The sequence below is a fragment of the Gambusia affinis genome, linkage group LG23 (genome assembly GCF_019740435.1).
Source record: "Gambusia affinis linkage group LG23, SWU_Gaff_1.0, whole genome shotgun sequence".
Classification (NCBI taxonomy): Eukaryota; Metazoa; Chordata; class Actinopteri; order Cyprinodontiformes; family Poeciliidae; genus Gambusia; species Gambusia affinis.
Genome location: NC_057890.1, coordinates 4,789,873 through 4,817,538, shown reverse-complemented (window position 1 = coordinate 4,817,538; position 27,666 = coordinate 4,789,873). Strand labels below are relative to the sequence as shown.

The window sequence follows — 27,666 nt, the reverse complement described above, 5'->3', positions numbered from 1 at the left end:
CAGAATCTACAGTGAAAAATGTTTTGAAATGTTTCTTTTTTTTTTTTTTTTTTAGTTTACTTTTACTAACTAAAACTTAGCTGAAAAATGCTTGAATTTTACAGTGAGAAAAAGTGTTCAAACGCCTGGTTACAGCTGTAAAGATCTTTTTCTTTGCTTTTCTTCTTTTCCTCCCTCCAGATCCTGGAGAGCTCCGCTCATCTGAAGGTGTGTAACCGTGTGGCGGCCGTGTTGCGGCGGCTGATCCTGGGTCTGCTGGAAAACAGCGGGATGAGCTCGCAGGATGTGCTGCTGCTGAGCCACGGCCTGGTCAGCGAGAGCCTGCCGCTGCTCACCAAGAGGGACCGGTAGGCCAGTCGCTCCCCTTCCCTTCTACCGCTAACACTAACTCTCAAACCGACCCTGAAACGGCAGCGGCTAACTCGCTCTGCTGCTTTGTGTGTGTTTTTTTCCAGAGAGAAAGCATCTGCTGAGCCGCCCCCTGACCCGAGGCTGCCCCCTCCCAGCTGCCTGCTGCTGCCTCCGACCCCGAAGAGAGGGGGGAAGAAAGCCGCCGTCAGCAGCCGCACAAACATGCACATCCTGGTGGACGCTGGGCTCAAGGTGACCAAACCCACACAGCGGTCTGCACCGTTTGATCTACCCTCTTGAGCTACAAGTCATTAAATATTCCACATTTGAATCCTCCAGTTGCTCCACTTAAGTCTGAAGAAATCTAAAGTGAATTCATCCGAGCCGTCGGCTCTGGAGATGCTGGATCCCTTCGTCCAGCTGCTGCTCCAGTGCCTCACCTCCATGCACGTGAAGGTACCAGCCTTCATCCCCATCACCGTGGTTGCCTTTTTGTCGCTGCTGTTCAAATCCCGTCTAACGTGACGCATCCTCCACCAGGTGATCACCGAGGCTCTGGTGGCGTTCACCTGGCTGCTGAGGTTCCCTCTGCCGGCCGTGAAGCAGAACGCCCAGCAGCTGACCAGGCAGCTCTTTGTCCTGCTGAAGGATTACTCCAAGGCCGGAGCGGCGCGGGGCGAGAACTACCAGCTGGTCCAGAACTGCTTCAAGGTAGAGAGAAATACAGGCTGTAGGAGAAATGTGCATGAAATAATTTTGCTTACAGCTGCATCATAATCCATTTTATCTATTACCTTTGGTTGTGTTTTATTTAGAATGTTTTGAATGTCTCAAAACAACAATGTTATCGTTTATTGCGATAATTACTTTTTTTTTGGGGGGGTGGGGGGTTCTGTTTGTTTTTTTTACTCTTTTGCATATTGAACAACTAAACTGAACTGACCTCTTTCTGCTGCGCAGGCCATGACCATTCTCGTAAAGAACATCAAAAGCAACAAGATCTCTGAGACGCAGCTGCAGGTGCTGCTGGGCTACGCTGAGGAGGACATCTACGACCAGTCGCGCCAAGCCACCGCCTTCGGCCTGCTCAAGGTAAGCGTCGCAGCTCGGGGTGCAACACGGTGTCAGGAAGCCGCCGGCCCCCCTCTCAGCCGTGTGTTTTCATGTGTCGGACCACTCCAGGCCATCCTGTCCAGGAAGCTCATCGTCCCAGAGATGGAGCAGGTGTTGAAGAAGGTGGCCAAGTTGTCCGTCACCGGGAGCAACAACATGATCAGAACTCACTGCCGACATGTAAGAACGAGCCGAGGCGTTTCCGAAGCAGAGGTTCTTGCTGGCGTCTGACCGTGTTTTTGTTTTTGTGCGGCGCAGATCTACCTGAAGTATCTGCTGGACTACCCTCTGGGGAAGAAGCTGAAGTTCCACCTGGACTTTGTGGTGGCCCAGCTGCAGTACGAGCAGGACACCGGCAGGGAGTCTGTGATTGAACTGCTGGCCTCCATCTTCCAGATGTTCCCTCAGGTTCAGATTGGATCCTTGTTTTCTCTCTAACACAATATTCCTGACAATTACAGATTTTTTGCCAATGTTTGAATAACATTCCGGTTTTATCCTTCAGAAACTTCTGGCGCTGTACAGCAGCCTGTTCTTTCCTCCACTGGCTCTGATTGTCGTCAACGACGACTCTGTGCGCTGTAAGAAAATGGCCGCCATGGCCATTAAGACGCTGCTCGGCCAGCTGGACGTAGACCACCAGAACGTGCTCTACTCCTATGTCAACACCTGGCTCACTGCAGAAAAGGTGCTGAAGTATCCACACCTCTGAACTTTTCCACATTTAGTCACAAATGTTTTTTGGGGTTTTTTTTTGGTGTGTGGTCGAATCGATAAATTGGCTCCGATTTCCCTCATTTTGAGAGATTGAAGATCAACCGAATCAAATATAAAACGACACACACTGTCTGGAGTTAAGTGTGATCAAGCCTCTCTTGTTTTAGATCAAAATTACCCAAATTATTTTCTATTTTCTAAATGCCAGAAAACTTTGTTGCTTCTCTTGAATTCAGACTTTACCTAAGTTTGGTCAGAGTCAGGGATAAATGTGCTTTAAGCAAAATTGACCAAAATTGGAATCGGCAGGTCAGGCTCTTTAAAAATCGTGATTGGCCAGAAAACTTCAATCGGTGCATTCCTAGAATTTACATAGAGCAACTCGCTGTTGTTCTCAGTTTTCTTCTTTTTGGGTGAATATAAATGCACACAATTCTCATAAGCCAAAGATTTTTACATCCCACTTCACAATTATTCCCTACTTTGTGTTGATTTATTACCTAAAAACCCCAATAAAGTACAGGAGTTTGTAGCTTTAGTGAGACAAAAGTGGAAGAGTTTAGGGATTATTCATAACTATGAGATTTGAAGACCTTTCCGTTAATTGTCACATCCTTTTTAAAAGCCATGTCGATGTTTTCTTCTTCAGGCCACGCTGCGGCGCGTCGGCGCTCAGGTTTGCGGATTGTTTGTGGAAGTGGAGGAGGAGAAATTCTCCAGTCGGTTGGACGACCTACTGCCTCTGTTGGAGAAAGAGATCCACCCTGACGCCTATGAAGATGTGAGTAAACATACAACAGGAAGTCGGTGCTTCCTTAAAAAGTCTTACATTCGTGTATCTAAAATGAAGGACTTAAAATGTCTTAAATTTATTTTTAAAAAAGTAATTCAATCACAGGTCTTAAATTATGTTTTGACAGGACTATTTAATCCTGCATATTCTGTGTATATTTTTTTTTTCTTGTGGGACAATTCTGTCAGGCAAAATTTTAAGTCACACTCGGATGTTTTCAGTTCATTCTGTGATTTGAGACGGCTAACATACACTTGCCAACTAGCTAGCAAAATTTGTACGTTTCCATGGAGATACAGGTCTTAAATTCCATTCATAATGGTCTTAAAAAGTCTTAATTTTGAGCTGGTGGAACACTGTAGAAGCAAATTCGACTTAGAAAAGGTTGGAAGAATTGTAAAGGATCTTCACGTCTTGCCCTCAGATTGATGAGGTTGAGGAGGAGAAAGGAGCCGACCGGCTGCTGTTCAGTTATCTCACCCTCATCTCCAAATTAAACAAACACTGCGGTTTGCTGGAGCTCAGGAAGCCTTGCGACACGCTCCTTCACGTCTGGGGTAAGCACGTTATAGACGCGCCGTCCTCTTTCCAAACGAGCTCGCCCTTGAACGCCCCTCAAACCCTTCTCAGGTCACGTGGAAGCCCACCTGCGGCACCCTCACTGCTGGGTGTGGCTCACCGCCTCGCAGCTCTTCGGTCAGCTCTTCGCCGCTCAGCCGGCCGAGCAGTTGGTCGCCGTTTGGAGGGGAAGGAAGGGAGACGCCTCGTCTCACCCGGCGGCTGTAGACTTCATCACCAACAACCTGGACAAGAAGGTGAGCCCAACATCTCTTTGTTGGCTTCGCATCTGTCTTAAACTCCTGCGTCTCACACTTCCGCTTTCCTTCTATTTCCAGATGAGAGAGTTGGCTTTGAGCTTCTGCAGCCAGCTGCAGTCCAAGTTCCTGGACACGGCGTCCGGAGAGCAGGTGCACAGTTACACCTGAAGTTTAACTTCCGCAGTTTCTTCTGGTTTATAAATGTCCGACTTCCTGTTCCCAGGTGATCAAAAACCTCATCTTTGTTGGAAAGGTGATTTACCTCATCTCCCCAGAGTCTCACATCACCTCTCTGGAAGATGGGAAAACTGAGACGGAAAATGGAGAGGATGGCGATCATGAAGAAGAACAGGAAGTGGAGGAGGAGGAAGAGGTTGATGATGAAAAAGACAACAGGCCCCCTTCTTTGCTGTGGCTCATGAAGAAGCTGTCTCTGATGGCGAAGAGAGAAGCAGCATACGCTCCTAAGGTTCCTTTCAAGGTGAGCAGGTCATCAGGTTCATCTTCAGCGTCAATTTCCATTTTTGGCCACAGATTATCTTGAGATTATCAATAAATGTCAGTAGCATACTTTTTTTGTTATATATATTTAAAATATCTTCCAGTTCCATTCTTAAGTGTCCTTTACAAAATTAAAGTTTATTAGCCACTGAGAGGGTGAACTTGCATTATTATGACATTATCAATATATTAGTTGAATGTTATTCTTTAACGCAATAATTACTGGGACAATTTATTGATCTGCAAAACATAGTTACAAAAATTTTTTTATTTTTTTTTAAGCATCTTTGTACGGAGGGTGTTTATGATTGGACAAAATGTGAAAATAGTTGAAGGGCTTTGAATAGTGTGACATTTCATCACCTCATACCGCTCGTCTCTGCTTTTTCCAACAGAGAACGTGTGTGTTTAAGTTCCTGGGAGCCACAGCAGTGGACCTGGGGAAGGAGCGCCTCGGCCCCTACCTCACCACCATCATCACGCCTCTGTACAGAGAACTGGACAGCACGTATGCTGAGCAAGGTCTCCGTCTGACTGGCAAAGAGTAAACAAAAAATACGAGGAAGGTAGTCTTGGTAGATTTGACTCCACATTTCTCCATTCTATCCAGATCCCACCTTGAAGAACTTGGCGCAGGAGCTGATTGAGCTGGTGAAGAAGCAGATGGGGCTGGAGAGATTCTCCCTGGCCTTCTCCGCCGTCCAGAAGGAGTTCTCACAGAGGCGAGCGGCTCGCAAGAGACACAGAGCTATGCAGGTATGGTGAGCGCCAGACCCAAGATGTGCAAGGTTTCATCCGTATGTCGTGTTTTAATATTTGCTCCCCCACCACGCAGGCGGTGGCCAACCCAGACATCGCCGCTAAGAAGAAACTCAAGAAGCACAAGAAAAAAATTGAAGCCAAGAAGAGAAAAATCGAGATCCTCCGGCCTGGATATAAAGCCAAGAAGCATCGCAGTCATGCGCTCAAAGACCTGGCGATGGTGCAGTGAGTCATACACATGGGACTGAAATCTGACTCCAAGCAGGTTTAGCTGGAATCTGGTATGGCCTGCTGCGTTCTTAGATCTTCTGTTGTTACAGTATGACAGATGCCCTGCAGCCATATCACATGGAATCATGTAAATAATAGATCAAAGACAATTTTATTTTCCCGCTGTGGATCAATAACGGGATTGTCATAATCTATGTTTTTGTAAAAGCGAAATAAACCAACATGTTTACAGAGCACAGTGGAATAGCAGAGATTACTTAGATCTGTTTAATAGAAGATAACATTAATTATAATGTCAACCAAAAACTGGCTGTTCGATCTGCTTTAGTTGTTCCGAAATGCATCATTTTCTTTTATGTTGAGGAAGTGGGTTGGGATTGAGGAACCACTGCGCCTCTAGTGGTCATTCAACGAACTGCATTTTTCAGCTTTGGTCTTTACAGGATGTCTGCACGTCGTTAAAAAGTATTAAATTCATTAAATTGTAAGTTGGCCTTAAATATATAAATACCAGGTATTAGGTTTTGTCGCGGCAGGAGTATTTAATCTTGTAGGTGTAGTTTTTTTATTCTTGCGTAACGTTTCTGTCTGAGTCGCGCGCGGTTGAGGCCACCGCTAACTAGCCATGCTAGCTAGCTTTTCTGCGTCATCATGGGGTAAGTACAAATTTGTCACCCGTTTGTTGAACGTCGACGTTTGTTTTTGCCACCGGCTGACTTCTGCCGCCAACCTATACGAGGTTATGTACATTCTGTGCTAAAGAAAAAAAAACCTTGATACTACCGGGATTAAGGCCTGAAACGCACAAAGCCTTGCTTCCAAAATGTCCGTTTTTGAGATGCTTGATTGCAGCAGTATCTCCCAACACTAAGCTATATTTATACTTTTTTCGGTTTTAAATTTGAGTTGCTGAAACCTGCTATCCTATTAATTATTAGGAATAAATACAACAAAGTTTCAATATTGATACAATAACGGGCTTCATTCTTTTCTTAGAATCAATTTTACTGTACAGGCAGGTATAAATATGCAACCATAAACCTTTGAGCATACAGTTAGTGTTCAATAACTAATGAACTAAATATGCACTCAAAAGATTCCAACCACTAGAATAATTGAAACAAATCTGTAGGAATAAGAAAAAACAGAAATCCATAACAAAGCAGACAGCCCAGGCTGCAGTAGCATTTGGCTAAAAGACCGACTCCAGAAACATAAGCCATGTTTATTGTATGCCGCTTTATCTCCCCCTGGTGGATCTTCTTGTCACCGACATTAAATCCAAATAACAGGAGTTGATTCTTGAGGTTGTGTCATGTGACACACGGATTTACTTTCAAAATATCTGTGCTGACTCCAGATGTTACTGCAGCCTTCTCTTCTCAGTCGCAGGCTTAAAAGGCGTTGGGAGGACTTGGTCAAGGCTTTGTGTGGGTGTATGACTGGAGGAGGAGTGCAATCACTGGTCCAAAGAAAAATAGGGGAATGAATAGGGATCAGTCACAAGGCTTTAAAGCGAGGAGTCAAAGTTTAGGAGTATATACAGGATGGGACTCCTCCTCTTACTGCCGACTTTTCAGGGCATCCACCAACCTACAGGCAGAGACAAAGTAAATATAATTCAACCTGAGTAAACAACAGTTGAGTCAATACAAGTTGGTCCTGCTTAGCCAGATAAACGTCTACACAAACAGAAGCCAGCTCTGGAAATGTAGCTTACCACTCCATGGCCTCATCCAGGCCTGTTCCTTTGGTGGCTGAGGTCTTGAAGATCTGCCACTTCCTGTCTTTGAGGGCAGGAAGGCCCAGAGCGTTGGCCACTTCAGTCGGCGTCATTGCCTGGTCCATGTCCTGTTTGTTGGCGAACACCACCAGGATGGCTTTCTTTAGCTCTTCTTCCTGCAAACGATCACAGACAACATCTCATAACTACGTAATGAGCTTTTAACAGGGTGTCTGCACACCCTTAAAGAGTCTTAAATATTTGTGTCCAAAAAAAAAAATATTTTGTTTAAAAAAAAAAGAAATGCAAGTTGGGCTTAAATTTTGTCATGACATAGCTGTTTAATCTCATGGGGTTTTTTCTAATAGAATTTTTCAGTCAGACAAAGGTTGGAATCACGAGCAGACATCTTTACTGTATTATGTGACTCTAGGCAGTTGTTGAGGCATTAAAAAGTCTTAAATTTGACTTGCTAAAACCTGCAGCTACCCTCTTTATTGAAACTAAATGAAAACTATAACTGATATCAGCAAGAAATCCTGCTTTTCATCTCATCCTGTTAAAAATAAGGATTTGATGAATATAAACAAAAAAATCTATTTTGTAGTAAAATGCCCTTAGTTAACAAAAGTACAGAACCTTACAAAAGTATTACATAATACAAAAAAAACTAAAGGTGAGCTGGTTTGTTCAGTCTGAAGGAACTTGAACAATTTTAGAAAAAAAATAAATTATTGAAATGTTCAATTTGTGCGTTCTTGGCCTTGAATGTGAGAAATTTAAAGCGGTGTGGATACTTTTATAAGGCACTATAATTCTCATGGCAAAGATTTTGGGTAGCAGATGCATTTACCTCCAACATGGCCACCAGCTCTGACTTGGAGATGCCCATCCTGTCACGGTCGCTGCTGTCGACCACATAGATCACAGCGTCTGTATTTGAATAATAGCACCGCCAGTAGGGTCTGGACAGGAGAGAGATATTATTGTTATTGATGTGAAAAATAAATATGAATCAAATACAAAACTTCATAATCTCTACTCTTCAACCACAATGCACATTTCCAGTAGCCTCCCACATACCTGATGCTGGTCTGTCCTCCCAGATCCCACACCTGGAACTTCAGGTTCTTGTATGTGACTGTCTCAACATTGAAACCAATAGCTGCAGAGGGACGGAGAGGAAATATAAATTATCAGCACTTTGTAATCTGACAGTGCTACACACGGTGCGTTTCTAAAATCAATAGCCTGGGAAAACTTCATCAGAAATAATAGATGGCTTAATGTCTAGCCGAACTAATTTACCTGCAGGGTGTCACATATAAGTGGAAATTATGACTGCGATGATATAACTAGACAAGATTCTCCAGCAATAGAAAATGCTTTCCACAGAGTCATTTTTTGAATGTGTTCATTACAAGAATCAAAATTTGAAAGCTAAATTTAGGTAGAAGGACATGAAGGAGCAGTACATACTAGGAATCGTGGTGACCACTTCTCCAACCTGCAGCCTGTACAGAATGGTGGTTTTCCCTGCACCGTCCAAGCCCAGTATCAAAATCCTCATCTCCCTGGTGCCAAACAGACCAGAAAAGAGACTGGAGAAGAAACCCCCTGGAGAGGAAACACACAGCATATACGGTACTTTGATGAATTCAGTTCTGAGTAAGCTGACTGATTTTTTTTATTTGTTTATTTTTTTTTACAGTTGAATACCATTTTTAAAAAAGACATGAGACGTATCTATAGAAGGAATAGGGTGCACAAATACAAGCCTATTTTTTTTGTTGTTTTTCCACAAGACTCTCCATCGTTCACGTTTATCGAGCTAGCTCAGGTTAACTCCCAGCCCCTGCCTTTTGTGACAGCATTATGATTCTAAGACATAATGTCGTGCTTTATTAGAAAGGCCAGAATATAAGCTAAACACTAAAGAAAAACCGTTAACGTCAAAACAACACAATAAAATGAACACTATAAACAACTAGCCATTAGCACTAGCTAAGCAGGCTGACATCAGCTACACCTCGCGCTACAGCACGGAAGCAGAACGAGAACGCAGATGTAGTTCTGTTGAATATGTTGTATGTATAATTTTCAATGTATGTTGTTGAAAAATATCTAATATAGTAAAAGAACAACTGAATTACGCACCCATTTCGCCAAAATCTCGTTCCTCGAATTGTCAATGTGCAGTTGCCAGGTTGGTTCCGTCTGGCTGACGTGTCGTTGGAAGACGTCATTAACTCTCGCGTGGATTTGCTCGCAACATTCGTCACATACCCACAGCGACATTTTTATTTTATGTGAAATAAGCAAAACACTTCTCTGACAAATAGACAAATGCAATTTCATAATAAAATAACTCGGATGCATTACCTTTTAAAACTTTTTAAATTAAATTTGCGGGTGCGCGGCTTAGCGCAGAACGAATATTTTCATCGAAAGTGTGGTTAGAAAACAGAAGATTGATGAACCAACCGACCGTTGTTTAACGGGGTGCGTTCAAGAAGTTAAACCCGATCCGCGTTTCGAAATGTTCAATTCTGTAGGAGTGAGACAAGAAATTAATGTGGGTTTTGAATGCAGCTCGCATCAGGCGAAGGAGTTGCCCTCTCTAAACAGCATCAAATTTATGATCACTGAAGATTAGAAAGGTTTCCAAGCTAAGCGTGAAAAGTAGTGCGCGTTGTGTGAATTTAAAGCAAAATGCAACCTTGGTGAGCAGTTTGCAATAACTTTAATCTGCGGGGAACGCTCTGACTTCTGATTATCCACGGATGGACCTGGCGGCTGTCGCCTGAGATCATCGTTTACGATCGGCGGAGAGACCGACGCTGACGAGCAGGATGGTGGAGCGGTCGGACCGAGCCCCTCTGTTGGACTGGGAGGAAATCCCATCCGCGGAGAAACCCGGCGACGATGCCCCGGCGGCGACTCCCTCCGAGGAGCAACTGTCGAGCCCGTCCAACAGCCGCGGCACGGCGGGATGCTCGGGGTTTGGGTGGAGCAGCGGACCTGGGGGTCCCACTCCGCCCAGCAGGTCCGAAGCAGACGGCTGCAGCGCCCCGCCCGCGACCTCCAGCGCCCCGCCGGCGGCCCCGGAACGAGCGCTGCCGCCCGACAAGGAGGAGCATCTCTCGGATTCAGGGACAAGGGAGGCATCGCTGGAGGACAGGATGGTGAAGTGGGAGGAAAAGGACCAGATTGTGTCTGTCTTTGTAGTTACATTTAATACCAGAACAGGTGAGATAGCTAATAGGTACAAATTGTTTTCAGGAAAGCATGAAATATTCTGAGTAAATTAAGGATTATGTGTCATTTAGAACCATCCTTTCCAGGTATGATGCCTAGAATAAAATAAGCGCCTGTCAGAGGAAAGTCTGCAGATCATTCTCCCACAGGTGTGGCTTTTCCTGTCCTCTCTCTCCAAGTTTAAAGACAAAGTCGAAAGTCACGACACATTTTCCCTTGCCAGATCAGTGGGGGTTTCACCAAATGTCAGGATAAGTCATATAAATCAATCAGGTGTCGCCTTCAGCAGGAGGTAACCCATACATTTTTAATAAGGGCTGTATTGAAGATTGGCAGAGCTCTGGTAAATCACTTGCCAGATGGATTGCTTAGTCTGTGGGCAAATCAAACACAGAATCAATGACTGATGGAGTAAAGCTGCTCTGAATGGAGGACAGGAGATTTCCTGCAGGGTGGAGCTGTGCTCTTTTATGGTTTTGCGGCATGTGAGGCTGACATGACGAGCAGGTTGCTACTGTCATGCTTGTTCAGCAAGAAGGAATCGTTACTGCGTAATTACCACTTGTGGCAATCTTAGGTGACAATCTTAGGTGAGAAAAACACAAATAAGAAGAGTGAAGAGTGAATATTATAATGATGATTATATTATAATCACGAAGCCCAGATTTCTTCACAATAAAGACTTCCAAAAGCACTTTGATAGTATCAGATAAACAATTTGAAATCACACCTTGAATAAAGTTGCAACTTAGCAAAAAAAAAAAAAAAAATTACTAAAATATCAACATTTAAGTAATGTTTCTGGGGCAAGAAATCTGAGAATTGTTTACTTTCCTTAAAAAGTCTAGGCTAGTTTTGTCTCAGTGTAACAGATGGTCCAGAATGACACTCATTATATAAGAAAGTCTGAATTTTATTATTTAGTTATTTATATTAACAAAAGGCACCTGCTGTTGTGCTAAAAACACTTTGATGAGATTTCAGCTGAGTAAAGAAAAGCAAATCAGAGTAAACCTAAAGTGTATTGCAACAGTATTTCTGCTTTTTCACAATCTGTTGCCTAACAACAATAAAGTTCCACACAATTTATTTGGATACAGTAGACCAACACAAAGAAGTACCTAATTATGAATTGGAAGGAAAAGGACGCATCTTTGCACATCTATAGATTCATATTTTTGCCTAGTCTTTTCAGTTGTGTCAGTGATTTTCCACGTCTCTCACTGAGACATTTATTTGGCTTTTATTGGATTTATTGCTGCATCCAGCTTTCCCTCAATTATAATTAGCTACCATAAAATTGAAACAAAAGCTTCTTGTTAGATTCTGATCTAAAGATGCAAATTATTTCAGTATTATTTTATTATTACATAAGGAAAAGATCTACTTTTAAGGGTTAAAATGGAGCCTAAGAGTTGTTCTATTTGAAGCAGTGGATTTGAATTTAAGTATCCAAGTAAAGGGAGCTGGAAAAAATGTACACCACACTTTTCAGACATTCTTCTTTGTTTTATTTTCTTAAAAATAAAAAAGTGTCGTGTTGTGTTTTTCCACTTTACAAATTAGTGTTGCTTTTTGTTGTCTATCGCATAAAATTCCATTAAAACATTCTGTAGTTTGGGGTGGCAAAAAATATAAAAAAATTAATAAATAAATAGTTTGTTGACAGAGCAGCTCATATTCCTGCAGAAGGTTGTTTGACTGACATACGTAACCGAACGCAGTCAACTCGCTGAGTCACTTTCTCAGGCCCGGTCTGCTCAGCCAGAGCTCACCACGACCTCCACATCCCGTTTAGCTCCTGAATATGAATAAACCCGTCTGTTTCTGTCGTCTGCGTGTGACACAGGTAACATGTTGGAGTGGTGTCTACCCAAAGACATGGACCTGGAGGGAGTGGAGTTCAAAGCCATCGCCAGCGGCTCCCACCGAGTCAGCACGGACTTCATGTGAGTGGCTCTCTTTGCAGGCAAACAAACAAAGTAAGCCAGATTCAAATATTAGGAGGCGGCCCCAGATCTCCTCCCCTCCCACCCACCTCCCATCCTGGCAAAGTGCTGTCTGGCGCAGCCATCTGGCAATGCCTTCGCCTCTCCCTGACTCACTGCCTCATCTTCCAACCCCACATCTTTCCTCCTTCTGCAGCTACTTCCGGAAAGGCCGCTACTTTGGCCTCGCCTGCTTCGCCAACATGGCGGTGGAGAGCACTGAGGAGAGGGGGGCCCGGATGAAGTCGGTGGGGATCCTGTCTCCGTCCTACACGCTGCTCTACCGCTACATGAGCTTCCTGGAGCACCAGGTCAGGTAAGGAGGACCGTCTTTAACGGCCAACTCTCTGAAAGCAGCAGCTTCTGGCTTCAGCAAAAGTCTTACTTTACCTTCCTCTTTTGGTAGAGATCAACTTTGTGACACGGCTGTTGCACTGTCACGATTACATAAAAAGTGCTGACTCGCTTTCTACTTATGACTGAATTGTAACCACAGACTCGTCTTTCGCTTGGCCATGCTTGTAGGAGACGCCTTAAGTACACATTCACACCTGGAAACCCGAGCTGGTCTGCTCGCTGAAGAGTTCTGCTGAGATCAGCCGGGGTTAAAAGTCTTAATGTAGGGCATCAGGGTGGCTTTAGTGTCTAGTCAAAACATTCACACTATTAACTTCAGTGTGTTTTACTGGGATTTTGTTTGTCAGACCATCTCCAGGCAGGTAATATTTATGATGTGGGAGGAGAATGGTGCTTCAAAGTTTTTCACTAAATTATATCCAACTAACTTTACTCAAGTAAAAAGTAAAGTGTAGTAAAAAATATTCCTCAAAGAACATTTTTTCGAAAAAATGAATCAAGTAAAGGTAATTGAGTCAATGTGACTAGTTGCTCCCCAACTCTAAAATTAACTCCCGATAAATTGAGAGAAACTAAAAGACTTTATGGAACTGCATTTTGGAGCAATCACTGCTTTAAAGTCTCACCTCGGAGAAGCAGTAGTATGAATTTACTGCAATTCATTCACTTTGTTGACCAGACCTTTTGAAGCCTGTCGTATCACTTTCACTTCCATCATGTTATCTCGTAAAATTCCAACAAAGTACATTCAAGTTTGTGGTTGTAATGTGACAAAGAAAATTACAAGATGTGTAAATACATCGGTATTTATACAAAGATTATACATAACATTTATGTCTTTCCTTGAATTATTTCAGTATTTCAGTCTTTTTACATTTTGATCTAGACAAAAGGGAATAAAAACCCCTTCAGACGACTTTCTACTTGTGCTTTCTTTAGACTCTCAATGCCAAACTCACACTTCCTTTTTTCAGTTGAACACACCGCTCTCTCCACATTCAGCTTCTCTTCTCTCCCTCTCTTTCTTCTTGCACAGTTCCCACACTACGGCCTCCAGTCATGCAGCGCTCATGCTCATCATTCCCCCACATATCTCTCTCCAGATTCCCCCATCTGACGGCTGCTCCGGTAGTCGTCACTCCTTGTACAAAGAGTGTGCTGTTGGTCACAGGGTGACTCAAACGTTAAGGAATTTCTCTGGTTTCTTCTCTCTTCCTGACAGTCGAGAGCTGACATCCTATTTTGCTCTTAGAGTATTTATGGGGAAGTATGGCAACAGTTGGACGAAGGACAAGTAAAGGAACTTAGGTAACTGTTTGAAAACGTTTGGTGTGAGAGAGAACTGCGCAAGACTGGCGCAAGGGCAGAGCACGTAGGAAACAGTGAGGCAGTGGTGAGGTGTGCGGTAAGGGCGATGGGCCGGTTCAAGGCGGGGGTTGGGATGCATCAAGGATTTTTTTATATTTTAGTAGGCCGTCCAAGAAATGGCCACAAAGTTTCTTTGTAAATGTAAATATCTGAGATCTGTTATTTATTTATTTTTTGTTTTACCATTTAAAGTAACTTAACTGATAAAATAATCTCTGACATTAACTATGAAGCTGCAATAACAGAAATGTTTTCAGTCCTGATTTAAAGTCGCCATCAGTGTCTCTCCACATCTAAAAAAGGCGTTTTTGGAGCCCAGCAAATTAAATGCCGTCTTTGAACTTTTAAGTCTGGTCACTGGAATATGGAAAAGCCACCATTACAAAAGTGTAAACTATTGGAAATAAAAGTGTGCACGACAGGCAGGCAGCCTCTTCAAACCTCTAACCTTCTGTTGTCTAGAACCAAAGACAATTAATCTCTTTTCTGCATTAGGTTGTAGTAATCACTGACTCTGCTAGTCTGTAGGGTTTCATCTGGCTCAGTGATTGTTGTCATGTGGTAAATGTTATGCGTTATGGTAAGAGATGCCGTAACACACTATAGCATGATATAGGAAGAGCAAACAGATTTGAAATAAAACGGACAGAGTATGAAGCCTTGAGGAACATAACATGTGAGGCTCAGTAAAATAAAAACAGAAGTTTTTAGGCAGTATTAGACATTTATAAACTTTTTCTTTTTTTTGCTTCTAAAAGGATTTTACATCTTATGTTTGAAACTCCTAGAGCATTATTTTAGAGGTTTTGTCATTCTCTTTGCTGTGGCCGAATATTTTTCCCAGCCTGACTTTCATCTCGTCAGTCTGTTGTTACCCAATGACGGTTTCCAGGTCACAGACAAATTCATTTGTGTAATTAAGTCCTGCGGCTGACGTGCTCATTTGCTTCACAATACCCCTACAATAATTAGCGAATCTTAACCCGCCGTTTTCCGGTTTTCATTTTCCCGTTTCACGGACAATGTTTTTGCCCAGAACAGCTTTGCTCCGGGACCTGAAGCCATCTGTCCACACACTGATTAGTGCTCTCGTTTTTAGACTGTGTCCAGCGCTGAGTCGGAATAACACAGGCAGTATGTGGATTTGATTGGTGATTGAGCTCATTATACTGAACGTGCACCACCCACAAATATTTTCCCGTGGCCATAAAAGCTTCAGAGTTTATATTTATTATAATTTTTCCGGTCTAGACCTCTCTTGATGCCATTTCTTCTCCTTTCCACAGACTCCAGCTTCAGTCCCCGGGACACTACTCACCCCTGGAGGCCTTTTATGAGGACAAGAGGGCACTACTGCCCCCCAGTGGAGAGGATGTTGTAACTGCATTCCCAGCCAACGCATGGGAAGTTGCGATTAACCACAGCATGCACCCTGAGATGAAGGTAGGAGGGATCTTCACATTTCTTTGACAATAAAATGGTTTACATTTTTTTTCTTTTTTCAGATGATGCATCTTTCCATGTGTTTCAGTAGTATCTGCCTGTGTTTATGTTTGGGATAGATCACTCATCCAGCAGGCTGCATGTCCCAGTTCATCCGCTTCTTTGGGGAACAGATCATGGTCCTTTGGAAATTGGCTCTCCTCCGGAGGCGGATCCTCATCTTCTCTCCTCCGCCCGTGGGTGTGGTCTGCTACAGAGGTGGGGAACGTTCTGATAAAAAAACGTCCCACACTCTCGAAAGGTGTGTCAATTCTTCTGTTTCCTGTCCTCCGTCAGTGTACTGCTGCTGTTGCCTGGCCAACATCTCCATCCCCGGTGTCGGCGTGGCAGTGCCCGAGTTCCGGCCTTTCTTCTACGTTAACGTCGCCGACATCGGTGCCCTGGAAAACGAGCTTTCCTATGTAGCATGTGAGTGGATTCCCAAAACACTTCACACCAAACGAGGAAGTTGATGGTAACCGGGCGCGGGACATGTTTGCATGTTCAGGTACGACTGAGAAGATCTTTGAGGAGAAGAAAGATCTGTATGATGTGTATGTTGATAATCAGAATGTGAAGACCTACAGAGACGGGCTGAAGCCTCTGCTGCGCCTCAGCACCACTGACAGAGAGAAGTATCGCAAGCTCACCGAGCAGAGGTAGGTGACCGGAGTTACACAATGAAATTAGTATTTGTTTCCTGCTTTGTTGTGTCTTGGAAAACAATCAATACTCCTTTAATGGGTGGCATGCACTGTTAGCCACATATAAAAAATGGCTGCCAACAGATGTGGAATTATACAACTGCACATGTTTGAAAAGCAGAAGTGGAGCTTCCTGCACAAACAACTAGAATGCAGAAAGTAGTTTCTGAATGGCAAGTCATCAACAAAACAGCCTTAAAACCAGCTGACGAAAAATGCTGGAGCTCCACTTTGGTTGCTAGGTGACAGGGCGGTTCACATCGAATGTGACTCCACATTCCAGACTTTCTTTGAAAGGCTTGTTTTCCAGACACCAAGAAACGTTAACTTATTGCCAAAAAAGAACAGCTGAGTGTTTGTTTTTTTTAAAAGTGCTTTGAGACCTGAGTGGAAATATAAAAACGTGCAGAAAGTACATTTTGCATAAGAGTGGTATGACTACTTTGGCAAGGCGCTGTATATTCCTTGGAGCTTGCTTTAAGAAAAGGTTTGTTGGAGTGAGACCATAAACAATTAAAAGTGTCTGTGTCTGTAGGCAGATGTTGCTGTATTCCCAGGAGGAAAATGGAGACTGTGTGTCCAGCGAGGAGGATCTTTTTATTTTGTAAGTACATCATAAATGTCTATTAGCCGTGTTTTAAATTGCAATCCTGGATGCAGCTTAAAGTTACATCCACCCTTGAGTTCTTGTTTCCATTACAACAACGACAAATCAATGTTTCTGACCAACAGAGTAAAGCTAACCGAGGGGAAAAACAGAGAACAGTGTTTAAAAAAAAGTGAAAGGTTCAGGGAAATTCTTGTTTTGTTTTACTTCTGAAGGTTTTTCCTGGAGCAGAACAACAGGATTTTCCAGACTCTGAACGAGGTGGCAGGGAGCCCGGATCCCACCGTCACCCAGGACAGCGTGAAGGCCATGGGTCTGGATCCCCATGGAGACAGACTCTTCCTGCTCCACCTGCTGGAAATCTACGGCTACGACAGCCTGCTGGTTTCAGAGCAGCTGTGCTGCAGCTGAGTGTTTTTTTTATTTTGTTTTTTTTCTGTCTGTCATCACTGCTGGTTTAACACAGGGGGCCTATCTGCCTCTGATTGCTGCACCACTGGCTTTGGGACACTGTTGAAGGCGCCATGCTGTAATGTTTGGTCTACTGAGGGTCTCCTCCATGGCCGCCAGATCGTCTGAACTCAGTGGTACCGACAAAAGGCGTGGTAAATTCTACTTAGCAGAGCCTTGTGGAGAGTTTCATACAGCCGTTGTGTTTGATATCAATACTGAGCCATGTTTTTTTTTTTCCTCAGACTGTTTTAAACATTTGACTTAGATAAACGAAAACCGAACCGCACAAACATATTAAGCCAGCAAGTTTTACAGTACGAAAGAGGTGGGCTTCCTGTAAATAAGGCTGATTTGTCTATGATCTGCGTGTCAGTGTATGTGTGTGATATCAGGTCCGAATCTCTGCCAGTGTTGCACTTCATGTACCGTGTGCTGGATTTTAAAGAGACACTTTTTTTGCCCAGGTGACCCAAATTAGGGCTCAAGGTCTTTCACCGACACGTCAAACTGCCTTCGCCTTCACCAAGTACGTCTGTAACATCACCAACCAAGTGACATTTAGTGACACAACGTATGTCTGAGAGGAGAACGTTTTAACGACACAAAGGCAGGTTGGTTCTAGAGATGAGTTGATGTTTAGTTTTGCACTTTTAGACATCAGGAGTCGAGCTTTGAATCCTATCAACATACAAGGCCAGTTTAGCTCCATTAGGAAGAATAATCTTGTCATTGACCAAAAAATAAGAAAAGTTTTTCTGAGCAAAAACAAAAAGCACTGAAAGCATCGATTTCTATTAAAATGTAATGGAAAAAGTAGACTATTTGAATGGAGCTACTGAGATTTATGTAGCTCAACAGCTCCCTCTGGCTTCTATTAGGTGTATTGCATGATTAAGATCCAAGATGGGGAGGGGGAGTAGTTACCGCAGCTTCTTTTACGCTACAAGTAATCTGTAATAATATACAGTGCCTTGCGAAATTAGGTGTACTCCTTAAGCGTTTCCACATTTTGGTCACATTACAACCAGAAACCTCAATGTATTTTAGAAGTATTTTTATGTCTTGGCTTCTTTGCAGGGTTAACACAATATCAGTCAGGATGAATGGGAGTTTCACCACAGATTTCCATATAGATTCATGTCTGGAGTTTGACTAGGCCTTCCCATTGAATGAATACAATTAATCTGCATTTAGCTCAATTGATAAAAAAAAAAAAGAAAGAAAAGGCAGACATTATTTTGGAGCAAACCATTACCTGTCTGGTGTATTCCTTAGTGCTTTTTGTTCATTTGCACACCTTAAAACAAATAGAGATGTTCTGGATGCCCTGGATTTTATTTAGATTTATTTAAATGGAGGACTTAATGAAATACTTGCTACATGTTTCAGCTTTTGCTATTGTGTGTAGCACATATAAAATTAGACAACAGAGAATTATGTGGCTAAAATGTGAAAATGTTGAAGATGTATGAAACCAGTATACCAATGTATAGCCACGCAGCTTTTAGCTCATTTTACTTTTGGTGACTTTTAAAGGTTAATCCACATAGTTCTAGAAATCACACTCAAACCCCCTCAAAATGTGCTTCAGAATAATCATCTGTAGATGAAAATACACCCATTTGTTTTAAATACGTACAGAAACGCGCTGCACAGTAAGATAACCCGGAGCTTTTAGTCAGTGTCCTGCTTTAACCATGAGGTCCAGAGGTATAACTCAGTGATTCTTTTTCTATTTTAGTGTTATCTGCAAGATATTAAATGTGAATCTAAATGTGTTTTTATGTATAGAAATGGGATCAGCTGAATGTGTTTTGTACAGCGACAATGAGCTCCCTGAGCCTCCATGTATATCAAACCCACACACCTGTTCACTGTAAGAAAACATTTCCACGTCTCGCCAACTAAAGCTACTTGTACAAAGCAGAAGCAAACATCTTTGTAGTTCAAGATAGTCTGAGTCATGTTAAGAACACCTTTGCTTTATTTATTTTCACCGTCAATCATGTCAGAAATAAAGTGCACAACCACTTTTAATAAAAATCATTCTCTTGCTCCTATTTCAAATATTCCTTTATCTGTTAATGTACATGTTTTTAAGATTGTTCTCCCCACAGTGAGGATTTTCTGTTTCTATGCATCACAAACTTCTCATCACGGCCAATTTAAGTACGGTCAACCAGTTCTGTTTCACATCCAGATCGTCGCAGGAGAACACGTGGCTGGTGTTGGACTGTTTGAGACTGAAATGGTTCTGATCCTGCAGCTCCTCGATCACACAGCTGAGTAACGGTACAGTGAGCAGGGGCTTCTCATCCTGGACACAAGGGAGGGAAAGAAAGGAACAATAATATAGGGTAATATAGGTCAGTATAGAACAAATATCAAACAGAATCCATTTGACAACATTTCTCATACTGGAGTGTCTATGCTGTACAGACCTTCAGCAAAAAAGTTTAAGTAGTAGAAACTGAGTGAAATAAAAATAGTGAATATTACAGAATTTGAAAATTACATTCACTTTGAACAAGTTTTGAACATTTTACTGTGAATGTCAGAGGACTTTCTAGGACATTTACAGATTCAAATCAGCCTCCTGGGAAAATAAATGAGCTTTTCTACTTCTACAGTGAGATAAATTGAGATAATCCACAGCAGTGATGTGTTTACCTCCAATTGTCTATTCATCAGAATCTATTCAAGTCCAGAATTATTTATAACTTCGTTTCAGCATCTCTCTGTTGCATTTGTAAATATTCTACAAGACATCTCATTTAAAACAATTACCTTTTTCAAATGTGCCTTTTTAAAAAAAAAAAAAGTGTTTTGTACTTCTTCATTTATAGTTACAATAAATAAACAAAAGATTGTATATAAATAAGTTGATGGATCATTACCTGTGGAGAATTGTACACATGGAAAAATGGAGGATGAGTCCCACTGAGAATGCACCACACTTCTTGCCAAATCGTGGCGTTGTCCCCATACTGTAGGAACCCACTCAGAACACAGTCCATTGATCCTGGATATGCTTCACACTGGAATAAAACCAGAAATAAAACATACATCAGAACGTTGCAGGATTTTCTAGTAGCATAAATGTTGTTGTAGCTGCAGCTAGACTGGGAAAACTTAAAGGAGGAAAAAAAAATTTAATCCAACATTACAGAACATCCTACCTCCAACATTCTTCTCTTTTTTCGCTCCATCCTCTCGGCTCTCTGGCCAGCCAGGACGGAGTAACAAGCTTTGCACACTTTGTTCAGCCTGTTGCCGTCGTACTCCAACGCCACTTTGTTGTCTGAACACTTCCAACACACCACCTGGGGGGAGAGCAGACACCATCACCTGTGAGCTGACCTTGTGCTGCGTTCTGTTTCGTACAGTACAAAGCGTCCGGGTTCTCACGTGGCCACAGGCACGGCAGTGATGCCTTCTCCTGGTGAGTGCATTGAAAGGCTCCTGGCATGTCATACACTGGGCCACCTCATTGTCTCTGATCCAGCGAGGGGCTCGTCGGCCAAGTTCCTGTACAGCAGGTGTGTATCTTAGTGGGGGGGGTTTAAAATCTCACACAAGGACCAGTTTGTGGCTGAAATTTTCAAGAAAGTATGTGATCCAACCTACAGTTTCTTCTGTAGGTTCTTTAGAAGCCAATTTTAAGGTTTCGTTTTTCTTCTGAAACACATCAATGGCTTCCTGAATCGCCTGGAGATAGAGTACAAATTAGAAGTCTTTCTGTGACTTTAGTAGCAGTTAATGTACTGCAGCTAAACAAAAATACCTTTATCCAGTCGTCTCGCTCCTGCTCAGAGCTGGTAAAGAAAGTAAAAAAACAAAACGGAATTACATTTAAATTGAATACAACATGTGAAGTGCTTATTGAAAATCCACTGCTTGAATTTAATTGCTAAGGCTGCAGGGCATTCATTTTACTTTTTGCAAGTCATTGAAAGTAACAGTCTGCATAATGCCTGTCCATTAAAATCCATTCAGAGACATCCTGTATGAATAAGAAACTTTAGAACACACAAAAAGCTATGGACTTCAGCTGTTACGAAATGCTGCGAACCCACCTGGCCTGTAGCTCCAGAGTCTTTTCCTTGCCAGAGACCTGGAAAGTGTACGAGTGGTCTTCATTGGTAGTCTGTTGCGTTTGCATGCCGTCCACACCGATCCTGCAGCGGACAGTAAACCGCTGACCAACCAGGCTGAACTTTGCGCAGCAGCACAGCAAGAAGTTGTTAAACTGTGTACGCAAAATGCTAACGTTTAGCATTAGTGTGGCGAACACTGGAGGAGATTTTTCTGCACACAACCGACCAAGAACAGATGTCTCTCCATAGCCGACGTGTTCCTGGCAGCGAGTTTCAGCAGGCGACCTTCTTTGAGAAATTCGTTAGCTGGGTTGACCACTTCTTCTTCTCCGACCATCTCATAAATCTCCAGAAGCCGTTTCAGGTTCTCCTACGGTGAAACGAACATGGACTGAATTGATCTGCTTAAAAACCCATCAACACCGCGCCTGTGTTGTTACCACAGTCTATAAAATAAGATGAAAATATCGAGGTAGTGAAAACCGTTAACATTAGCACGAATCGGAACGGTATCAAAAGTTATGCGTCTACGCACGGCTTTGTGGATGGCGCTGTTTGAGTGAATTGCTGCCATAGAAATGGCCTCCAAGGACTCTATGGGAGAAAAAAAGTAAAACAAGAATCTCAAACACTTTCAACACTGTGTTAGGAAAACTAGCAATAGTTATAGTATAACCAGCATCTTCCATACTTTTTGGAATCCATGGCAACAATCTAATTTAATCTTTTACTTCAATAGCATAACCTCATATCCAAAAAAAAAAAAAAATGCTACAAAATATCTTCCAGCCTTTGGTCTGTATAATGGTTGACAGGCTCCCAGATCACTTCAAGGCATTTTTTTGTTCATTTTCATCAGTTTATCTCTTGTGGTTTGATGCAAAATTAGCTTACTATTAGCAAGCTCATAATCTGGGTCATCTTCAGGAAGCTTCTTCAAGTAATCCTTCAGCAGCATCTCATAGCGTGGAACCCTCTGGACTGGCTCCAGCATGTGGTGCTGCAGGGTGAGGTTGCCACACAATTCCTGACTCTTAACAGCACAAATGTAACACCGTTGATCAGATCTAGGTGAGACGCATGGAGACGTACAAATACAACCCTGTTCTGGTGAGTCGTTTCTTGCCTGGATGTCATGGATGATGTTTCTGAAGGCAGACGAGCGTTCGGTCCACGTTCTGACCAGTGCTATGGCTCGGTCAAAGTTCCTGATGTAGTCAGCATACATCCTCAGGAAGGGTGCGTGCTGCAGGAGCGCTTTACCCAAACCAGGGCTTTCATGCCTTCATTGAAATGTAGCAAAAAAATATTTTTAATGCCTCACACAATTCCTGTTGTAAGGACATTTTGTGTTCATAAAAAAAAAAAAGCAGACGTTGCTATTTTGGCCAGGCCTGATGGTGCAACATCGTGTATTCTCTAGTCGGGGTATAAAATGGTTCCCCCTTTAATGAAAGATTAAGAAGCGGTACCTCTAAGGAAGTTCACCAAGTAATTAGAACCAAGACTCACCAGTGCATGATGCAGTTTTCCAGATCAGGCAGTAGGAACTGGCTGTGGAATGAGTAGATGGACGATATGTTGGAGAAGATATTTTTTATGACGTCAGGAGGAAATGAGCCGCGATCAGCTTCTTGTGTAAGCCGTAAGCAGAAGATCTGCACAGAGAGTTAAGAAGCCAAGGTCGCACAGCAATGTTCATTATCATTTTTACAACTTCTCTTTTTAATCGTGCTCAGATTTGTAGTGGATGGCTGCATTTATTTATTCCCATAAAGGAAATGAAACCCACAGTGCTCAAGCCATCTGTCCAACCTTGTTAACTTCAATGTAGCTCATTCATGTGTGCCGGAAAGATTATTTTCGGCCATCCTTCTGTCACCAAAAAGTGACCACATATTCATTTACCACATTCCTATAGCACTTAACCAAACTTTTAAAATGCACTAGTTTTATTTCTGTTAATGTTTTTTTTTATTATAAGATAAAAAAACAAAAACAAAAAGAAAACAGAAAGTTATAGTTACCTGGTCGACAAGGTGGAGGCGGGCCACATACATCCTCTCTGTCTGCAGGAGCTCATTAGCTATCCTGTATAATTTCTGTTCTTTGTCATCTTCACTTTTCGACTCACTTCCTCCACTTTCGTTCATCTTCTCGTCTTCCTCGTTATTGTCAGCTTGTGAAACCAGGCGACAGCTCTCTTCTCTTGCGTTCGCTTTATTCCACTCACAGGAATACCTGCTAGCACGTCCTCTGAGTGCCTTGCCTTCATCCAATAGATTTTCTGTTGACTCTACTCTCTCCTGTATTTCACCATTTTGTTGTCCTGGGGAAAGTTCAGTGCTTTTACTGCAAAGACGGTCTCCATCTGTGGTACTTGGCTTACAGGTATCTGGGGTCTTGGTGTTGACACCGTGCCCATTGCCATTAGCTGATCTTAGAGGAGAGCAAGCAGCTTTTTCAGGAGGAATCCTGCATGGAAGGCATTTATTCATTTTTTTGAAGAAATAATCTTCACGCATAAATGTATATATACACATTGACCAACTTCCTACCTGGTTTCATCCATGTAGGCAATTAGATCAGGCACACTTAAAGATTTTTCTGCCTTCTTCTCTCGTTTCTCCAGCTTCTCACTTGAGATTCTGTGCAGGCCCAGCCACGACTTGGAGCTCTTGGCAGGGCTAAAGCTGCCCATCTTCTTCTGAACGGGGCTCGGGGTGCGCAGCTTTGCCATGAGAGGGCTACGGTTTCTTGGGGACAGCTTAGCAGGGCCGTGGCCCGTCTCCCTCAGTGGACTACGACCCTGAGTGCTCGTCTTAGCCGGACTTGGAGATCTTGAAACTAAACCGCTTGAAAGGTATGGAACCCCCTGAGCCAGACCGGGATGTTCCGCAGAGACCGGATTCAAAAAGGTGCCTCCTTTAGCTATGGCTGGACTGGGTGATCCTTGACAAGTCTGTGGGCTAACACAGGAAATGCAGATTCTACAGTCTCTGTTGGTTGTGTCATTTCCTTGTTGAGGTTTTACTGTGTCCAAAGTAGGATGGCAGGCTTGATCTTGCCCAGTCTTCTGGAACCTCTGAAGGTGAGCTGGTTTAGGAGTCGCTACAAAGACAGAAGGTTCGGTGTGAAAATGTTTTTATCATTGCATTGTAAAAAAAAAAAAAACAACTCAATTTCCATCTACTCAAATGTCTTTTTAGCGTAACTTAACGGTTTTTCATGCAAGATTCACATTTCTGTTGATCCACAAATTAAACTTTCCGTATGTTCTCAAGTATTTGCAAAAGTATTTACGTGATCATTCGTAAAACGCACAAGCGTCACACAAAGAGGTTCATGTTTTTTGAGCTTACCTAGAGACTTGAAAGGAGATTTCATTGATTTCCTGTTTTCAAAATCCTCATTCGTATTAGGTTCAGGGTTTGGTTTTGTTCCAGAGAAAGTGTCCTGAGCACGGCCACAGCTGTAAGCAACGCACGCTCCGCTGTCCCCATCTAAAAGAAAACAACACCGTTATCTCCAAAGTAAAAATACAGCATTATTCAGCACTTATTTGGTTGTGTGATAACATTTTAAAACTCCTTTGACAGTTAAATGATGTGTAAAAATGTTGTTACTACATAGAAGCGTTACTAAAACCACAAGTCTACTAATTAATGAGGTATGAAAAGTTTAGTTTTTTTTTTTTAAATAAATATTCCAACATATTTAAATCGCTGCTAGTCTCTATTCAATATATGAAACCGATGTTGTATTGTACAGGAAAAAATAAGCAGTTTAGTTAAATTGCCTCCTGCTACTGGTCTACAATTGTCTACAATTAACCCAGGAAAGATTCTGAGAAGCATTACAAACACTTCCACTGTAATTAAAAAAACTAAAAAAACTAAACAATTTGCAGCATAAGCAAACTTGTTACATTGAGACTTTATAGCCGATTGTTTTCCTACCTGCATTTACGTCCAAGTTGGAGCCAGATTAGCCCTTGTTTGTAGGAAAGTTGATCTATCTGTGCTTATGTGAGGCTGATTTGTTGGTCATGTGAAGAGGGCTAAAGTCTGCTGCTTTCTCAACGGAAAACTTCTGTTTTTTCACTTCTGCTTAACTGTGTGAGGCAAACCTTTGCCAGACTTGCACACTCTGCCGCCGCTGCTGTCTCTCAAAATCACAAAGGGTAAATGAACTTTTAAATAATTAAGATAAATCGGATGCATTTCTGGCTCTATATGGTATAGATTTCAGTGTCAATACAAATGATGAATAACCCAAGGACCGCTATTTCGGCCATTGTGCATGAAACAGTTCCAGACAGAAGTTCCCTATTGGCATAAATATCAACTTTTTGACTTTCAAAGGTGAATTTCACTGTCCCTTTGACTTTGAGATTGAGCCGTTTGGTCAAAACCAATCAGCCCTGTAACAACTGTCAGGAAACGGCAATGACGGCGTCATTCTGCATGCAGTGATGTGGTCAACCATGATGATATGGGACGATGGTGGTGATGTTGGTAGGAGTTTGCCCTGCAGTCTGCGGGTTTCTGGTTCAATTCTCTTTATGTTGACTTCTGACAGAGGCCCAAAATCAGTTCAGGCAGGTTAGAATGCACCAAAGCTCTTAGTGTACCACCTATAAATTTTTGAAACTTTTTCAGAGGTCCAATTGGAACTAGCTCTCATTCTTTATTCATATTTTGCCTGAAATAAAGTAAAAAAAAAAAAAAAAAAAAAAAAAGTCATGAAGTGATGGGACGTGTGCGGTTTCTCTTAAAAAACGAGCAACTTTTACACTTGCACGTTTGTCCATTTCCCCCCTAACATTTATCAGAGTATGGATTGTACAGTCGGATCCTCCGTCTAACAGTACCAATGAAGCAGGCAGCCTTCAAAAAACAGTTCTTCCTCACTGAGAGAACAGTAATTGCTTTGTATGAGAATGTGGGTCTGTGTGGACTAAAGAAATGTAGTTTATGTAGAGACACACAGGCAACGTCTGGGTTTATTCAGTCGATGTGAAATAATACCCTCATCCAACAAATTCACCAAGTGTGCCTAGTGCACACATACACAAATTGATGCTCTGACTCACTGTACTGGTCACATCTTAGTAGGTTTATGCCTCTTTCAACAAGAGCACATTACGTTTGACCTTTGAAAGTGCATCTGAATGCACACTCCATAGATTAGTTTTTTTTTAAAAGGTTGTATGAAACTAAGATAACATTTCAGCCTTCTGAGTCTGCGGGCTTTTTTTTGGTAGCTTTGATTGTGTTGATAGCAACTAGCATATCACATATATCATATATGTTTTTGTGGTTGACTGTGATATGTTTTATGATCTTTCACATATCTTTTAGCATCTCTTCAGTCAACATTTTTTTATAGACCAAATTGCTTTGCTTAAAAATAAAAAATAAGATTAATGTTTCAGCACGTTTTTAACTCGAGCTCAATGCTCTTGCATAACAAAATGAGAGGAGAAAAAAAAAGCAATTGAGCCTTTAATAGGTAAAGTGGAAACGGGTCGAGCATAAAATTAAGGTAACTCCTAATTTGTTCATTACACAACCCCATCATGTACTTGCTTGAGGTAGTTGGCAGGAAACCCTTTCTGTTCTTTAGCAGATTGACTGAATTTATTCAGCAGCGAGCGGTCATTTAAGAAAGTCTGTTTAAAAAGAAAACAGTTGAAGGTAGCCACCTCACCTGAATCAAGGTTGTTCCCTGTCGCACCTTTGTCTTTCCGTCGGATTGCCACTCGTCTAAATTCCTCTGGCTCACGGGTTCCTGTCAGAGTCAGACTGTTTCTTTTCTTCAAGTCGAACATTGTCTCACCTGTATTTTCTTATTGAAAAAGCTGTGAAACTCCAACGAAACTTGACAACATGAGCCAGACCATAGAGATGCTACCCGGTGCGTGCGTTTCTCATTTCGCGTGTATAATCATGGGTACCAGCTGTTGAGAAACCCCGCCCACTTATTTAAATGAGCACGACCCATTCTTTATTTTCTCTCTACATGTAAGCGCTATCTAGAGAAAATGCAGGCGCTTGGAAGATTGTGGTAAGCCTATCAATAAGGTATTTCTGAAAAATGTTCTAATAAAATTAGTTGGTTGTTTGTTTGTTTTTTTTTGTTAGTTTTTTTGTTTTTTAACAACAAAAGCCCAGCCCATTAACATGGTAAACCCTAATTCTTGTTTCATCACTCTTCCACCCAGTGGCCAACCAGTATAATTCGCAAAAATAATTTCTCAAATCTTTAAAGATCTTTACTGTGGCGCACTACCGCCACCAGCTGGTGAGGAGTGTGGATCGGGATTCTCAAATTTACTTCA

General features: G+C 42.3%; 4 protein-coding genes across 5 annotated transcripts in view; 2 read left to right on the top strand and 2 right to left on the bottom strand.

Annotated features, from left to right (window-relative positions):
* utp20 (UTP20 small subunit processome component) overlaps positions 1-5,774 on the top strand; it is a 28,441-nt gene extending 22,667 nt beyond the window's left edge. Inside the window, exons 46-61 of the mRNA XM_044108729.1 lie at positions 181-347; positions 456-603; positions 691-807; positions 892-1,062; positions 1,312-1,443; positions 1,534-1,644; positions 1,723-1,872; positions 1,970-2,152; positions 2,831-2,962; positions 3,399-3,531; positions 3,605-3,789; positions 3,871-3,942; positions 4,016-4,273; positions 4,689-4,815; positions 4,904-5,049; positions 5,129-5,774. Of these exons, the coding sequence (XP_043964664.1) occupies positions 181-347; positions 456-603; positions 691-807; positions 892-1,062; positions 1,312-1,443; positions 1,534-1,644; positions 1,723-1,872; positions 1,970-2,152; positions 2,831-2,962; positions 3,399-3,531; positions 3,605-3,789; positions 3,871-3,942; positions 4,016-4,273; positions 4,689-4,815; positions 4,904-5,049; positions 5,129-5,284 (2,388 nt within the window). The 3' untranslated portion in view covers positions 5,285-5,774. The remainder of the gene's footprint in view (positions 1-180; positions 348-455; positions 604-690; positions 808-891; positions 1,063-1,311; positions 1,444-1,533; positions 1,645-1,722; positions 1,873-1,969; positions 2,153-2,830; positions 2,963-3,398; positions 3,532-3,604; positions 3,790-3,870; positions 3,943-4,015; positions 4,274-4,688; positions 4,816-4,903; positions 5,050-5,128) is intronic.
* Positions 5,775-6,247: 473 nt separating this feature from the next.
* arl1 (ADP-ribosylation factor-like 1) lies at positions 6,248-9,305 on the bottom strand. Its single transcript, XM_044108728.1, has 6 exons — positions 9,167-9,305; positions 8,489-8,626; positions 8,093-8,174; positions 7,863-7,974; positions 7,007-7,185; positions 6,248-6,879 (listed from the first exon to the last, which is right to left on the bottom strand). The coding sequence occupies exons 1-6, from the start codon at positions 9,168-9,170 to the stop codon at positions 6,849-6,851; spliced, it is 546 nt and encodes a 181-aa protein (XP_043964663.1). The 5' UTR covers positions 9,171-9,305; the 3' UTR covers positions 6,248-6,848.
* An 85-nt stretch (positions 9,306-9,390) lies between these two features.
* On the top strand, positions 9,391-19,286 carry LOC122826624 (DENN domain-containing protein 11-like). The gene is made up of 9 exons (XM_044108727.1): positions 9,391-10,258; positions 12,117-12,216; positions 12,413-12,571; positions 15,267-15,423; positions 15,543-15,681; positions 15,760-15,891; positions 15,971-16,121; positions 16,702-16,770; positions 16,989-19,286. The coding sequence occupies exons 1-9, from the start codon at positions 9,862-9,864 to the stop codon at positions 17,182-17,184; spliced, it is 1,500 nt and encodes a 499-aa protein (XP_043964662.1). The 5' UTR covers positions 9,391-9,861; the 3' UTR covers positions 17,185-19,286.
* LOC122826623 (FYVE, RhoGEF and PH domain-containing protein 4-like) lies at positions 19,193-27,279 on the bottom strand. 2 transcript variants are annotated; one of them, XM_044108724.1, is made up of 16 exons: positions 27,036-27,279; positions 24,686-24,826; positions 23,882-24,434; positions 23,351-23,798; positions 22,836-22,981; positions 22,450-22,606; positions 22,218-22,356; positions 21,859-21,917; positions 21,550-21,693; positions 21,303-21,475; positions 21,011-21,041; positions 20,854-20,934; positions 20,635-20,754; positions 20,406-20,549; positions 20,124-20,264; positions 19,193-19,543 (listed from the first exon to the last, which is right to left on the bottom strand). In XM_044108724.1, exons 1-16 carry the CDS (start codon positions 27,154-27,156, stop codon positions 19,367-19,369), a joined length of 2,775 nt encoding a protein of 924 aa, XP_043964659.1. In that variant the 5' UTR covers positions 27,157-27,279; the 3' UTR covers positions 19,193-19,366. The 2 variants fall into 2 exon arrangements, with proteins under 2 accessions (XP_043964659.1, XP_043964660.1); XM_044108725.1 differs by lacking the exon at positions 27,036-27,279 and adding an exon at positions 25,283-25,365.
* Between the last annotated feature and the right edge of the window lie 387 nt (positions 27,280-27,666).

Coding starts and splice junctions, on each gene's coding strand:
- LOC122826623 (XM_044108724.1), bottom strand. CDS start 27,156: ATGTTCGACTTGAAGAAAAGAAACAGTCTGACTCTGACAGGAACCCGT. Junction 24,827..27,035: donor AGGGAACAACCTTGATTCAG/GTGAGGTGGCTA, acceptor GTTTTCTTTTAG/ATGGGGACAGCGGAGCGTGC. Junction 20,265..20,405: donor AAAAGAGAAGAATGTTGGAG/GTAGGATGTTCT, acceptor GTTTTATTCCAG/TGTGAAGCATATCCAGGATC.
- LOC122826624 (XM_044108727.1), top strand. CDS start 9,862: ATGGTGGAGCGGTCGGACCGAGCCCCTCTGTTGGACTGGGAGGAAATC. Junction 12,217..12,412: donor CGAGTCAGCACGGACTTCAT/GTGAGTGGCTCT, acceptor CTCCTTCTGCAG/CTACTTCCGGAAAGGCCGCT. Junction 15,424..15,542: donor GCATGCACCCTGAGATGAAG/GTAGGAGGGATC, acceptor TGTTTGGGATAG/ATCACTCATCCAGCAGGCTG.
- arl1 (XM_044108728.1), bottom strand. Junction 8,175..8,488: donor AGTGGTCACCACGATTCCTA/GTATGTACTGCT, acceptor GTCCCTCTGCAG/CTATTGGTTTCAATGTTGAG. Junction 6,880..7,006: donor CTGGATGAGGCCATGGAGTG/GTAAGCTACATT, acceptor CTCTGCCTGTAG/GTTGGTGGATGCCCTGAAAA.